Raw genomic sequence first — 13,519 nt, 5'->3', positions numbered from 1 at the left:
TGAATGTTCAAATTTTTCAGAGTGGTCAATTTTTTTCCAAGTCAGTGTATTGACTTTTTAATTTTTTTTTTATTATTATTTTTTTGAGAATCAAGTCAGTGTATTCACTTGAACGCCTAACTTCTTTATTATTATTATTATTATTATTATTACTGGTTAAAGAACACTCTTATTGTTCTTCAATATATAGCCGCCCTTATTAAACCTCAATTCATTAAAATGAAACTACTACATGAATTTTAATACTATAAGCTAAGGTCCTAAATCCTAAGGTTTTAATTTATTATTTTTAAAATATTGAAGTTTGATTTGTCAATTTCAAAACTATAGGATTTAATTTATTATAGTTGTCGGGGACATTTTTAAGACAAGGACCGAAAATGTGAGAACAACCCAAATCTCCCCTTGGGTTTTTTAGAGGTGTTTATTGTGGAGAATCAAGCCCAAAATTCCAAATGTATAATGAACAAAATGCTAATGGTGCGTTGATAAGAGAGAATCAAAATGCTAATAACAAACGTGCAAAAAAAGCATAAAAACACAACTAATCTGAAACTTCGACCTACTGTCACAGAGAAGAGGAAATTGAGAGAGGTTGTGAGGAAGAGAGGAAAGGTTCCCTTGTACCCATATTTTCACTCTCTAAGGTTCAGAATTGTCTGAATGTTTCCTGGCTCAGTGAGTTTTTGCTCCCAAGTTTTGGCTCTATAGGGAAAACGTGGTTCAACAGGTCTGAAATTTCGATCCACAGTCATCGAGAAGAGGAAATTGAGAGAGGTTGTGAGAAAGAGAGGGAAGGTTCTCCTATACTCATATTTCCACTCCCAAGCTTCGAAATTGTGAGATTGTTGATTGACTAAATGAGTTTTTGCTTTGAAGTTTCAAGTCTATGGGTAGAACGTGGTTAGTTCCTTTTGAATTTGATTGGGGCCTTTTGTATTGAACTTGGAGTGCTCTAAGTGACTGTTTTTTATTAATAGAAGATGCTTTGAACCCCAAGGTATCAATCAAAGAAGATATGGTCAGATTTGATTTAATTAGGTAAGAGAGATACCTTACTTTTTGCATAATTTGGGAAATAGAGTAGCCTAAATTCATAGGTTAATGTTTCCTAGGCATGGCAGGTCCTTAGAGATTACATTTGGTTGTTGCAGTAGACAAGGCCAACCACTTAGGGCCAGCTTTGTGTTTTAGGCAAAAAAATGGTAGAGTAGAAAAGTTGGGCTGCAGTTACCCAGAACATAAAAACTGTTTTGAGGTGGAAATTTTGGATATAATACCTCCTCTATGAGCCTAAAGTGCTGCCAGTGTTCCTTGCCCACTTGGTACCACGCAAGAGCTGGACTCATGCAAAAGGTCCAAAAAGAACCGACTCATAGTCTTTAAATCACACTTCTTCAATTCCTCCCAATAAGTCGCATGGGCTTGGACTATGCTTAAAAGAATAAAATAAAATATAATGCATGAATTGAGTCCATAAAGAAGTCAAGTTTGATTGAATCGGACTTGTAAAAAATATGTTACGAAAATGGGTATCAACAATAGTTTGAAAATTTAAGATTTAATTAAAATTCTCAAAAATATATATAATTTTTCCCAAAAAAAAAAAAAAAAACCCACCACACGGCCACACCAACACTCGAAAATCGAATAAAAAAGAAGAAGCAAATAAACGAAAACTATATATGTAAGTAAAAAAGAAATGAAAAGAAAGGCAGCAAGGGCCAAGGCACCCAATAGCCAATATCTTGTGCATCTGATGCTTAGAGTTTTCCGGCGGTTGGTAGTTAGGAGTTAGGAATTCCAAGCTTGCTTCGGAGCTAATTTTTGGGGATTTCTGAAACTCAAACAAAAAAAATGGGTGGTACGTATAATTGCTCTTTTTCTTGTGTGCAATGTTGTTGATTTCTTTCTGCCTAACCACTTCCTAATTTTTTTTTTCAAAATTATTTTAATAAATAAATAAATAAATAAATGCAGGCTCTCAATCCGAAAGAGAAGACAAGGTTTCATTGGAGCTGAATGAAGAGATTATTCAAAGCATGGAAGTCGGCATGGCTTTCAGAGACTATGTAAAATTCTCTCACTCCTCATTTTTATTATTGCTTTGGGTTTAGCAGAATTCTACCGTTTTCAATGCACTTCGTGTGAAATTTTATGTTTCTTATCAACACCAGCAGCAACGGACAGTGTCTGGTTTATGGGGGTGTGTGTGTGTCGTTGGAACCCTAATCCTCTGTTGGGTTGCTGAGAAAACTATGGAAGTGTTTTTGTTGCTTTTTTTTATTCATACAAGAACGGCAAACTTAATTTGAGTAAAGCGGGAAGCCACCAACTTATTTGATAACAAAAAACTTTACCAGTTGAGCTAATCGGTTACTAGTTAGTTCAACTCGTAAAGTCTTTCGTCGTGGAGTAAGGACTTGGGTTTGGATTTGCCTACACCAAAATAAATTGGATGCCATAGGTTCAAATCTGTCATATAAAGTATAAAAAAAAAATGAGTAAGTTGAATGGCCATCCTATGTCTAGCAAAATTTAATTTCTATGTTGGGTACAGTATCTTAAGTGCAGTACATTAGGATCCCAAATTAAATTAAAATTGTGTTTTATTAGTCGATGCAATCAAGTGTTTGAATATAATTGGGGGACCTAACGTACTGCATCTAAGGTATTGTGTTGAAGTTTTACCCTTCTATGTTTGTATGTTATCAACGTGTTGTTGGAGATGGCTTACTTTATGTTTACAGTTTTTGCTCTTTGTTTTTGTTTTCCTTTTCATATATTGACTTGCTGAAGTTTTTATGCATATTTGTATTGTTATCTACAGAATGGTAGAATTAGTTCGATGGATTTTCATAAGACTTCAAGTTATCTAGTAACAGCTAGTGATGATGAATCCATTCGCCTTTATGATGTCGCCAGTGCAAGGTTAGTGCCTTTCTTTTTTGTCTTATCCCTCAAATTTTCCCCCTTTCTAAGCACCATTTTTGTTTGTTTTGTTGTTGTTCATTGTATTTTGTTGGGAACATTTAAGTCACAGAAAATTTTCTGGTTATGTATTAGTCATACCCTGGTGCTCTCAATCATAGTGGTGATAGGGAATTGTTGGTTATTTTTTTTTTTTTTTTTTGTTTTTTGTTTTAGTTGAGCACTTCTTGAAAGGGATTGTGAGCAAATTGATTAACATGTAGACTATTTGAAGAAAAAAAAGAAAAAAAAAAAATTGAGGATTATCTAAAGTTTGTCATGCTTGATATTCTGTGAAGATGTAAAATATGTGCTCATATGGGCAAAGACTTGATGCCTTTTGTGAAGCCTTGGCCCACCTGTTTGTGAGATGTGAAAGTTGATTTTTCGTTTAAATGTTATTCCTTTTAAGAAGGTCAAAGAACTATATGCTCAAGATAATTCTTCATTTTGTAGAATTGAAAATAGTCCTGATATTGAGATTGAAAACCATGGGCTTTACTGATAAATTTCTTTATTTGTGGGTGACTACAGTTGGTTTTATCAAGAGGAACTATAGGGAACTGTAATAAGCCATCCTTGGTCTATGTTTTAGATTTCACTTTCGGTACTAGAGTCGATTGTGACTAACATGTAATCAATCATGCCTATTAAATTCTCCTGTTGCCTTGAAAAACTCTTGTTTTCGGTTGTGCATTATTTTAATTTTTAGGCTACTTGTTTTGGTAGTGGCATGATTCATTGAGACACTATTTTTCTGCTAATTGCCAGCTGTTTGAAGACAATTAACAGCAAAAAGTATGGGGTTGATCTGGTTTGCTTTACTTCTCACCCTACAACAGTCATCTACTCTTCAAAAAATGGCTGGGATGGTATGTTAATCCCAAAAATGTTTGTGTGTGCATGGTTTATTTAGAATCATCTATTTATTTGTTCAATATAATCAGAATCCCTGAGGTTACTATCATTGCACGACAACAAGTATTTGCGGTATTTTAAAGGTCACCATGACAGGTTTGGTTTCTCACGCTAATGATATTGGCAATTTTTTTCTCATTCTCAAGTAACTACTTGTCTGAACATATCTGTGTAATAATAGGATATCTTCTACTCTTGTTTCTAGGGTTGTGTCACTCAGCTTGTGCTCTCGCAAAGAATGCTTTATCTCTGGTTCTCTTGATCGAACTGTTTTGCTCTGGGATCAACGAGCTGAGAAGTGTCAGGTGGAGGCATTTGCATATAGATGCTCCTTTTCAAAATATGTTTTATATATTACTAAGATATCTATCACCTGCAAATTAGGGTCTTTTACGTGCACAAGGAAGGCCTGCTATGGCATATGATGAACAAGGACTAGTCTTTGCAATTGCCTTTGGAGGATACATTAGAATGTTTGATGCTCGCAAATATGAAAAGGTTAGTGTTGATGTTCAAGAGCAGGGGAGTGTTAAGTTTGTCTAGATTGTTAAATCTATGAATTACAATTATTTAGTGAAATTTGATTACTTCTAGGGTCCTTTTGACATCTTTTCTGTTGGGGGAGATACATCTGATGCAAATGTTGTAAAGTTCAGTAATGATGGGAGGCTTATGCTTTTGACAACTATGGATGGACATATTCATGTGCTTGATTCATTCCGTGGCACACTTGTGAGTTATCTATCTCTTACACTTATATTTTCATGAACTTTTCTGTTAACTGAAAAAAGAAAAAGGTCATTACTCAGTGCTGGTCCCCCTTAGGTGATTCATGGCAAAACTTTACTGATGGAGATCTCAAATTGGTAGCATTTATAGAGATGATTTAATCCCTAAGATGTGCTTTTATGTTCTCTGTTAATTCAGTTATCCACATATAATGTCAAGCCTGTTTCAAGCAATTCCACATTAGAGGCATCATTCAGCCCCGAGGGAATGTTTGTTATATCAGGTACTGCTCGTATCCTGTCACTTTTCTCAGGATTAATAATTTGGATAAATTTATTCAGAATTTGTTCATTTTGGATGATTGTTACCTTTTTGTATGTTTACATTTTTAGTCTATGGAGTTTTTCAATTTTTTCGTTACCTAAAACTTTGATCTTAACCATTGGAAGGATGCTGCAAGATCTGATCTTGCTGGTGCTATAAATAGCTTGGCTTTAAATATAGAGCTTTTTGGTGGCTCTGTTTTCATGGACTAGTTTCATTGGAATAAAATTTATCTTCAATTATGTCTTGATTGTGGAGATTTATCGTTGTGGAAGTTTTGCCAGAATAATAAATTTAACACTCAAGATGAAAGTATCAAATACTTTGCAATAAATCTCACCACGCTCAAATAGAATATACAAAGGTGTTCTCAATAAAAGAGAAATCTTATTGATACTTGAAACATTACACACACCTTGCTACACACCACACGCCACTCTTGCTTTTCTATTTCCTTACACTTATTTGCTTTGTTGCTATCTTACACTTTGCTGGATACTGCACTTTTGGATGCCTTTATACATTCCTTAGAAAGCTTTATATAGAGAACGAATACTAAACTAAGGAGACAAAGGAGAGACAAGCCATTAACTCCTATCACCTAAAAATTGACAATGTTGCATGCATGGAAGTAGAAAAGTCAAGGAAAGAAGCTCTTTCCTTACTAGAACTCTAAGCTTCCCACATTGCTCATGTTTTACTTATTTTCTTCATACCTTACTTGTAATTAATCTCTTTTGCTGCCCCTTTTATGGTAATTATTGACTTTCTTCATTCTGATTTCTGGCAGGTTCAGGTGATGGAAGTGTTTATTCTTGGAGTGTACGAAGTGGGAAAGAAGTATGTTCCATGATTCTCAAGCAGCTCTGAAGTTGCTTTCATTCTTTCTTTATTTCGTACACTTTTTCTTACTGTTATTTATCTGATATATAGTAGGGTTCTGCATTCTCCATAGGTAGATGTAGGTAGCATTTCGTTTTTTTTTTTTTTTTTTTTTTTTTTTTTTTTTTTTTTTTTTTTGCTAAAAACTAAAAACAATAATAATAATAAAATTTTATTTTTCGGTTACTGTTTCATAAATGATATTTACTGTTCATTATTGCCTATTTGCACTGTTCATAGGAGCTGGTTNTGAACGGCATATGTATGTCTGTATGTGTACCTTGTTATGTTGCTGACTTGGTATTGCTTATTATTAAACTATCTAGGTTGCTAGTTGGATGAGTACTGAAACTGAGCCTCCTGTCATAAAATGGGCTCCTGGAAGTCTGATGTTCGTCACTGGCTCTTCTGAACTGTCATTCTGGATACCGGACTTGTCTAAGTTGGGATCTTATGCTGGAAGGAAGTAGAAATTTAGTCATCAACACACTTGCAATTTCACGTAGGAAGCAGTTGAAAGGTTTACCATTTTTGCCAATCTACTTATTGTTAAAGCTTGAAATCAAAGGCAAATTTATTGTTTCCTCTGTAGAGTTTGTTATGCAGTGACAATTAATTGAACAGAGGATAGGCAAATGTGTTCTGTACTGCAACTCACATTTAAAAAAAAAAAAAAAAAAAAAAATCTGAGCTCCTTTTCAGAGGGTCATAGACGCTCCCGTTGCTTACTTCCTGGATGTGTATTACGTGAATTTTTCTGAAGGAAATGGCCGTAGATCTGTAGTTTAGGTATCAGAAAGTCATTTATCAAAAACAAAAAAAAAAGTTTAGCTATCGGATAATCATTTTTGAAAGTCTTCGAACTATGATTGTACAGTTTACCTTGTTGTGAATCTAATTAGAGGAGCCATCAAGAGCACTCCAGTGTAGATTTTTAATTGATGTGTATACAAACACCACTCTTCTAATATGGTAAATTATATATCTTGTAACCACAAATGGGGAGGAATTTGATATTAAACAATGATTTTTAATTTTGTATAGCTTATTTAGAGAATATATTTCTCCAAGGAAGTGAATGGCTTCAAATGAGAAATGGAAGGTAGAATAGTAGTGTTTAAACATTGGGACATATATCTTTCTCAGTCTGTTGGACCAATGTTAAAAGGTGTTCATGCTACAAAAGGTGTCAAATGTGGGGTCTAAAGACCGTGAATAAATCAAGCTGTCTGCAATATATAACTTCCCAAAAAAGCTGTGCCCAGTTTCTATCTGTGATAGTCTTCTTTCTTAGGGCTAGTCTACCTCTTGGAATTCTTATGCATGTGCTAGTCAACAACAAAATATCTCTTTGTCCAGTTTGAAAGAAAGATCTGCTCAATTTTTCTACTCCATCGCCTACCTACTTGTAATGTAATGAGGATGACAAATTAGAATGGGATTCACACTCCCAAGTCCCACCACCAAAACAAAGATACAGCTCAAATGGTAGCCGCCCACCTTTTCGAGTTTTCTCCACCCAAGAGAGAAACCCAAAAATCAATGATTTGCATGAACAAGAGAAAAATGTTGAATATGCCTCCAGACAATTGTGTAACTACGTAGATGGCATGCACATGGAAACTTTTAAATGTAGTTTAGCAAGTTCTAATCAAAATGGAAAGAAAAAAAAGAAAAAGTAAAAATAAATATGGGACTTTACAACACCTTACATAAAAGGGGTTCAAAAAGCATGATGCATGCAATCCCTCATATTACTGGTAAAGGACATTGCGTACTTGAAGTCTCAAAAAGCTTCAAAGATCTTGTTGGATCCACAGCTAAATCTTCATAAAATATCCTTCAACCAGGAATAGAACTATAGAAGCATTGTCTATAGTGAAAAGTCCCCTCTATTTATCTACCCCTCTATAATAAAAGGCTAAATTTCCCAAACAGACATTAGGGCCATTTCCAGCCATAAAGTATGAAAAACTTGTCAAACGAATTAATGGAATGCATCCATTCAAATCTTGTTGATGGAGACCTTTTTCACTATCGAATCTGTTCATTGGGCGCTAACAGAGTACAGAGAACAAACAGAAAGTAAATTATTTTTGTTCCTTGAATGTCCGTGCGCATGTCATCACAACAGTTGGTTTGTAGTCTGTACCATCCAAATGCATTTATATCTTTAGTGTGAGCCCAAAAGTTCTTTGACACGAGGTTTTGCTTATAGATATGTATAAAAATAGTAAAACTTACCCACAGTTCTTTTAGGTGTTGTGGATTAAGTTTTTTAATTAAATTCAAATACACAATTGTTTTAACCAATAAGACACAGTAAATCTTAATGTATTGCATTTAAGGAATTATATCTAAATTTTATCCATAATTTATATATAAGAATACATTATGTTGGTTAGTGGCTGTATGAGGGTAAAGTGAGTCATTACCTCCCATCAAAAAAGAAAAAAGAAAAAAGAAAAAAGTGAGTCATTACCGAATGTAGTTGGTGTGGGTGGTTATTATTATTATTATGGACAAACAAAGTCTTATGAACCTTCATATAAAAAGATAACCAATGACTTCTTGATTTGTTGTTACATTCATTTGTGTAGTACCTGTGTTCATCCTTTAAACAAAGATTCGATCGAAGTAAGCCCTACAATTAATTAAGAGAGCTGTCTAGAATCTGTACTTTGTATATAGCTTATAGGCAGTAAGAACATGCTAGTTAGTGGTCAGATTAACATTCTAGTTGACAAAAAGGAAAAAAAATTGGTGAATAAATAGGATAGGAAATTTGGGACTCTCAAGCCCATTTGGTTCACGTGGAATGAATGCAAGATTGAAACTTGTTTGGTCATTCCACGTGAAATCCTTTTCCAAAAGTTGGCAGTTTTAGTTGACCTCAGTATGAGGGCCGAAAATATTGAAACAATACTCGAAAAGATAGTCAAATATAATTCTCATTTTTTCCCCTTAAGGAATATCATTCTCATCTTAGAAGATAGAGCGGGGTTCATTTTGTGATTCTATAGGTAGAAGTGAATAATTAGGATAGTTTTTAGAGGAGATTATACATGGTCAGTGGCAAGGTGTATTTCTAAGGTTCAATCCAAAGTCTTCACCTTAATAAAATATAAGGGTAAGTAAGGGTGTATTGAGTTATTGGCAACAAAATTATAAATGTCAAAATATTTAAATTAGAAAGTAGTCCGAGATACACTTAATCCTTGAAAACACATAAATTTAAATATCAAATTGTTTAAGTTTCTACCAACCATCTTGACTAGTATAAAATCATAAACTTATAATAATGAGTTTTGTATATTCTTAATATCATATATGCTAGTAACTTCAAAACGGTATATTGATAATAACCAATATTAAAATATTTTGTGCCAAATTAAACTAATGAGTATAATATTTATAAATTTGAGATGGTAGTGGTACTACCGTACTAGTGAGATAAATCAAGGGTTGTGCCAATGTGCAACTTATTGGCTTGGGCACCATAAAACCAAAGGAAAAAAATTGGAAAATTACACCAAGTTCCAAACAATCTCATTAGTTAGCAATGTTTCCAAACTATTTAGGAAACTAACATCTCAAGATTTTGCTCTCTGAACTCGAGGCTGACAAACACGATTTCTATTTGTGGAACTCAAGTATGAAACACTCAAGTTCCTACTCTACACATTTAAAGAAAAAAGAGATAGAGGAAAACCCCAAACACCTGAGGAAGAAGAAAAGCTCTGCAACAAATCCTTCGCTTGGAGCCCTTGCCACCACTACTTGGAGCTTTCGCTGCTTGAGTTCAGTCCGAGTCAGCCACCATCGCTTGGATTCAGTTCAAGCTGAAGTGTGGTTAGGGAGATCTGGGTTCGTTGGCAGAGCCGAGTGCATGGGTTCTTTGTTTTTTTATCTCTCTGGGTTTGTTGTTTTTGTTAGAGGTTTGGGTTTGTTGTTTTTTATTTGTCTTCTCTTCTTCTTTGTTGATCTGTATCTGCTTCTTCTTTGTTCATTTGCATTTGCTTCTTTTTTGTTCTTTGATCTCTATCTTCTTTGCTGTGTTGTTCTTTTTTGTCAATTTCATTATGGAACTTGAGTTTTAAAGACTCGATTTCCACGTGAAAAAAAAAACATAAAACTCGAGGCTTTGTGGCTCAAGTTGAAAGAGCAAAATCAAGCTTTTCAGACTCTAGTTGTTAATTTTCTAAATAGTTTGAAAACATTGCTAATTAATGCAATTGTTTGAAACTTGGTGTTAGTTTCTGATTTTTTCCTAAACATAAAACTCAAGGCTTTGTGGCTCAAGTTTAAAGAGCAAAATCAAGCTTTTCAGACTCTAATTGTTAATTTTCTAAATAGTTTGAAAACATTGCTAATTAATGCAATTGTTTGAAACTTGGTGTTAGTTTCCGATTTTTTCCTAAAACCCACAACCCATTTGATAGTTTTGAGAGGAAAACAAACGATATAGCATTGCGGTTTCTACGAAGTGGGTTCAAACTTCAAAATATATACCACTTTCCTACGCTTGTAGACGCATATGTGCTTTAACATTCTCTTACTTTCATTATACTTCCTCTAACAGTCCCTTCCCATTCTCATAATATAGTATTTCTTTATGCAATTGGATTGGATATCATTGGCAAATCTTTTCACTGTACACAGCACCATATGATACCCAGAAAACCTTTGCACTGTAGATTAGGAGCACCAGCACCAGCCCTACCTAAAATCTCTGTCGAGAATTCACTTTTCCCGCAAAGTGCATGCGCGTGAAAGCTACTGAAGCATTAATCAATTCAGTGAAGATGACAGAAAGCCATTTTTAAGTTTTAACCTCCACAAATCTTGCACTATCTGATAATGTGCAAGCTAAACTTAACAAAAGACGTGGTCTTCTAGGAGCTCACAATATGTATAAGGTAAAGAGTAGGTCTTAATAAATATACTAATCGTTACTATTTTTTATTTTTTATTTTTTATGAACAATCATTACTATGATTCTTTGTGTTCTTAATCCATCCATTTTAGCAAATTATCATGGAATATTCATTCAAAAGAGACAAAGGTAAAGCTAAATTATAATCACCCATTAATTTCTTTTGCATTTCACATGTCAACTTCACAACTAGTACTTTGAACTAATTATAAAAAGAGTGTCAAATTAGGCCCAGTTGGCAAACTACCCTTAATTAGCAATTTAGCATAGACATAGGCAAAGCCAAGTACGTACGTTGGCTAATTAAGAAAACAAACATTAATTTCTATGGTGGGTCTAATCTAATGGTAGGGTGAAGATCTGTGACAGTAGGAGTTGAGGCTAAGCTCGAGGGAAGTGCGAGAAGCATTGATTCCATCATCTACAGAGCGATAACAGCTGGTGTACATGTAGTGCCCATTGGTGGTGTAAGGGTTCGTGTTGCAGAAGCCATTGATGTCTTCAGCATGCATGGGGAACAGTGGGAGAGTTTCTTTCTCACCAGCTTCCACTTCTTCTTCTTCTTCTTCTTGTACTCCTAAGTTTTCTTCCATTAATCTTCTCTTATCAAAGAGAGTACTGTAGGATGAAGAATAGGAATCAACCCCTACACATCCAGAGTTGTGCCCAATAGATCCACCAACTCCACCATTGTTACCTCCATTTGATATTGAGCAGTCCTGTTTGAGACAAACAAGCATTAGAGAGAGAGTAAAGGCTAGCAAGAAAGATTATAAAAGGACTCAAATAAATAGAAAAATTACTAATTTTTGCATATTATATTTACCATTTTAACTAGTCTTAGTGCACTGCATGGTGTTTTCCTCTAATTAGTTTCGCCCAAAATGAAATGGGTTTCTCTATCTTCTTGAAAGCTTTAATATTTTACTGTTTAATAAGAAGAAAACCGAATGGATATATGTACTTCTTTTTATAGATATTTTAAGGGTCTGGAGAAGGATTGTCTAGCTTGTCACTCCCTTTATTGAAATCAGATACGAAAAGATGCGGTCTTTGTATAGTAATTGCAGTAGATCAAGCTTGCACTATATATGATCACGTACATGGTCTCAAGTTTTATGTCGGTTTCTTGCTATTTCTATATGTTGCAACTTGCAAAAGAGATGGTTTTTAACTACAAGAACTTATATAACTCTGAAAAAAAAAAACTTACAATAACTCAGTAAAACCAATTTCATCATAACTCTTTTAGAGCGCCTAAGTGCCAAACCTATAGATACTTACCCTAAAGCTTTTCTCCATAGTCACCGATCTATATCCATAATTCCCCATATGCCCAACAGATATCACCCCAGATGATGAAGATGAAGCAGAGACCCCTGCAAACCACAGACACCCACATCTCAAAAAATCAACCACAAATGACTAGTCAGAAAGTTACACCCACAAAAAAAAAGAGACCTTTCAAACTATAGAATGAAAAATAAAAATAAAAATATGGAGAATAATATATAAAGGAGTAGTTTGTTCACCAGAGGTTATGTTGGGCAAGGGGTACTTGGTGTGAATGGATTCTTCAGGTTTACTATTCCAATTAGTGTTACCAACCCCAACCCCTCTTTGCATGGGCACATCAGAACTTAACCTTTTCTTCTGCCTTTCACGAGCTTTGTGGTTCTGAAACCAATAAAAGACATTCTTGCCTTCAATCTTGCCGTACTTTCTGAGTCTAGCTGAGATCCTCTGAATCTGCTCAGCACTTGGGGACCTAACTCCATTGTTGTAGTAAAGGTCCTTTAGAATTCTTATCTGGTCAGTTGTGGGAGTCCAGCGTGTAATGCTTGGCCTGCATAGATATCCCCCTTTTCCACTGCCACCATCCTCGTTTAGTGCTTGTTGTTGTTGGTTTTGAGGTTCCATTAGATTTCAAACAAAGACAAAACAAGGAGAAGCAAACAAAAGAAAGAGTGTAGACTGTAGAGAGAGAGAGAGAGAAGGGTTGGTGAGAGTGAAAGTAAGTGTGCATGAAATGGTGAGATGGGGTGATGGGGGTTTTAATAGTGAAGAAAGCAAAGGTGGGCACATGGAGAGGAAATCAGACTATCAGAGTAATATCTGGGAGAGAAGGATTGAAGTTGACAGACATGGGTTCATAAAAAGGATAGGGACAAAAGAGAGCTTAGAAAGTGGATTACTTGGATGAAAAGGTATGTCAAGGTATGAAAATTAATTATATTATGCAGTTTGTTGCTGATGTGTGCGTGTGTATGAGATAGATGGATAGAAAGGAGTGAAATAGGATGAAATGATATATTGGATGGAAAGAAAGAAAGAGGATATAGATTTTTGAAAGAATGACATTGGTTATTAATCTATGTGATTTAGGAGTTATTTGATAGTGTATTTTAAATAAAAGTTTTTAATATTTAATTAATATTATATATATTTTTACATATTTTTTTATTTATATATACCTCTAAAAAATACAAATAATATTACTAAACGGAACTTTAAATTTATGAGGGGCTCTTCTTTTACCGGAGATACGCTTTTTTTTTACCAGACCCAAAAGCCAGATATTATTGTACTTAAATTTTTTATTTTTATTTTTTCTGAATTATTCTTGTACTTACCTATGAGTGATTTGGGCAGAACTGTAAGTGATTTTGATGATGAACACCCTTTACTTACATGGGTCCCAAACTATGCATGTGGCTTTTCCATTAGGATTTCTGTTTTTTTTTTTTTTTTTTTAACCAG

General features: G+C 34.5%; 2 protein-coding genes across 2 annotated transcripts; one reads left to right on the top strand and one right to left on the bottom strand.

Annotated features, from left to right (window-relative positions):
* Positions 1–1,679: 1,679 nt before the first annotated feature.
* LOC112017711 (protein ANTHESIS POMOTING FACTOR 1) lies at positions 1,680–6,761 on the top strand. Its single transcript, XM_024050164.2, has 11 exons — positions 1,680–1,864; positions 1,981–2,072; positions 2,831–2,931; positions 3,742–3,842; positions 3,918–3,984; positions 4,094–4,193; positions 4,273–4,386; positions 4,483–4,620; positions 4,816–4,900; positions 5,732–5,781; positions 6,150–6,761. The coding sequence occupies exons 1-11, from the start codon at positions 1,858–1,860 to the stop codon at positions 6,291–6,293; spliced, it is 999 nt and encodes a 332-aa protein (XP_023905932.1). The 5' UTR covers positions 1,680–1,857; the 3' UTR covers positions 6,294–6,761.
* A 4,339-nt stretch (positions 6,762–11,100) lies between these two features.
* Positions 11,101–12,856, bottom strand: LOC112017700 (protein WUSCHEL). The gene is made up of 3 exons (XM_024050150.2): positions 12,292–12,856; positions 12,044–12,138; positions 11,101–11,478 (listed from the first exon to the last, which is right to left on the bottom strand). Exons 1-3 carry the CDS (start codon positions 12,677–12,679, stop codon positions 11,101–11,103), a joined length of 861 nt encoding a protein of 286 aa, XP_023905918.2. The 5' UTR covers positions 12,680–12,856.
* Between the last annotated feature and the right edge of the window lie 663 nt (positions 12,857–13,519).

Source organism: Quercus suber, unplaced genomic scaffold (genome assembly GCF_002906115.3).
Source record: "Quercus suber isolate HL8 unplaced genomic scaffold, Cork oak 2.0 scaffold_361, whole genome shotgun sequence".
NCBI classification, from domain to species: domain Eukaryota; kingdom Viridiplantae; phylum Streptophyta; class Magnoliopsida; order Fagales; family Fagaceae; genus Quercus; species Quercus suber.
Note: the sequence above shows the minus strand (reverse complement) of the source record. Positions and strands in the feature narration are given on the sequence as shown.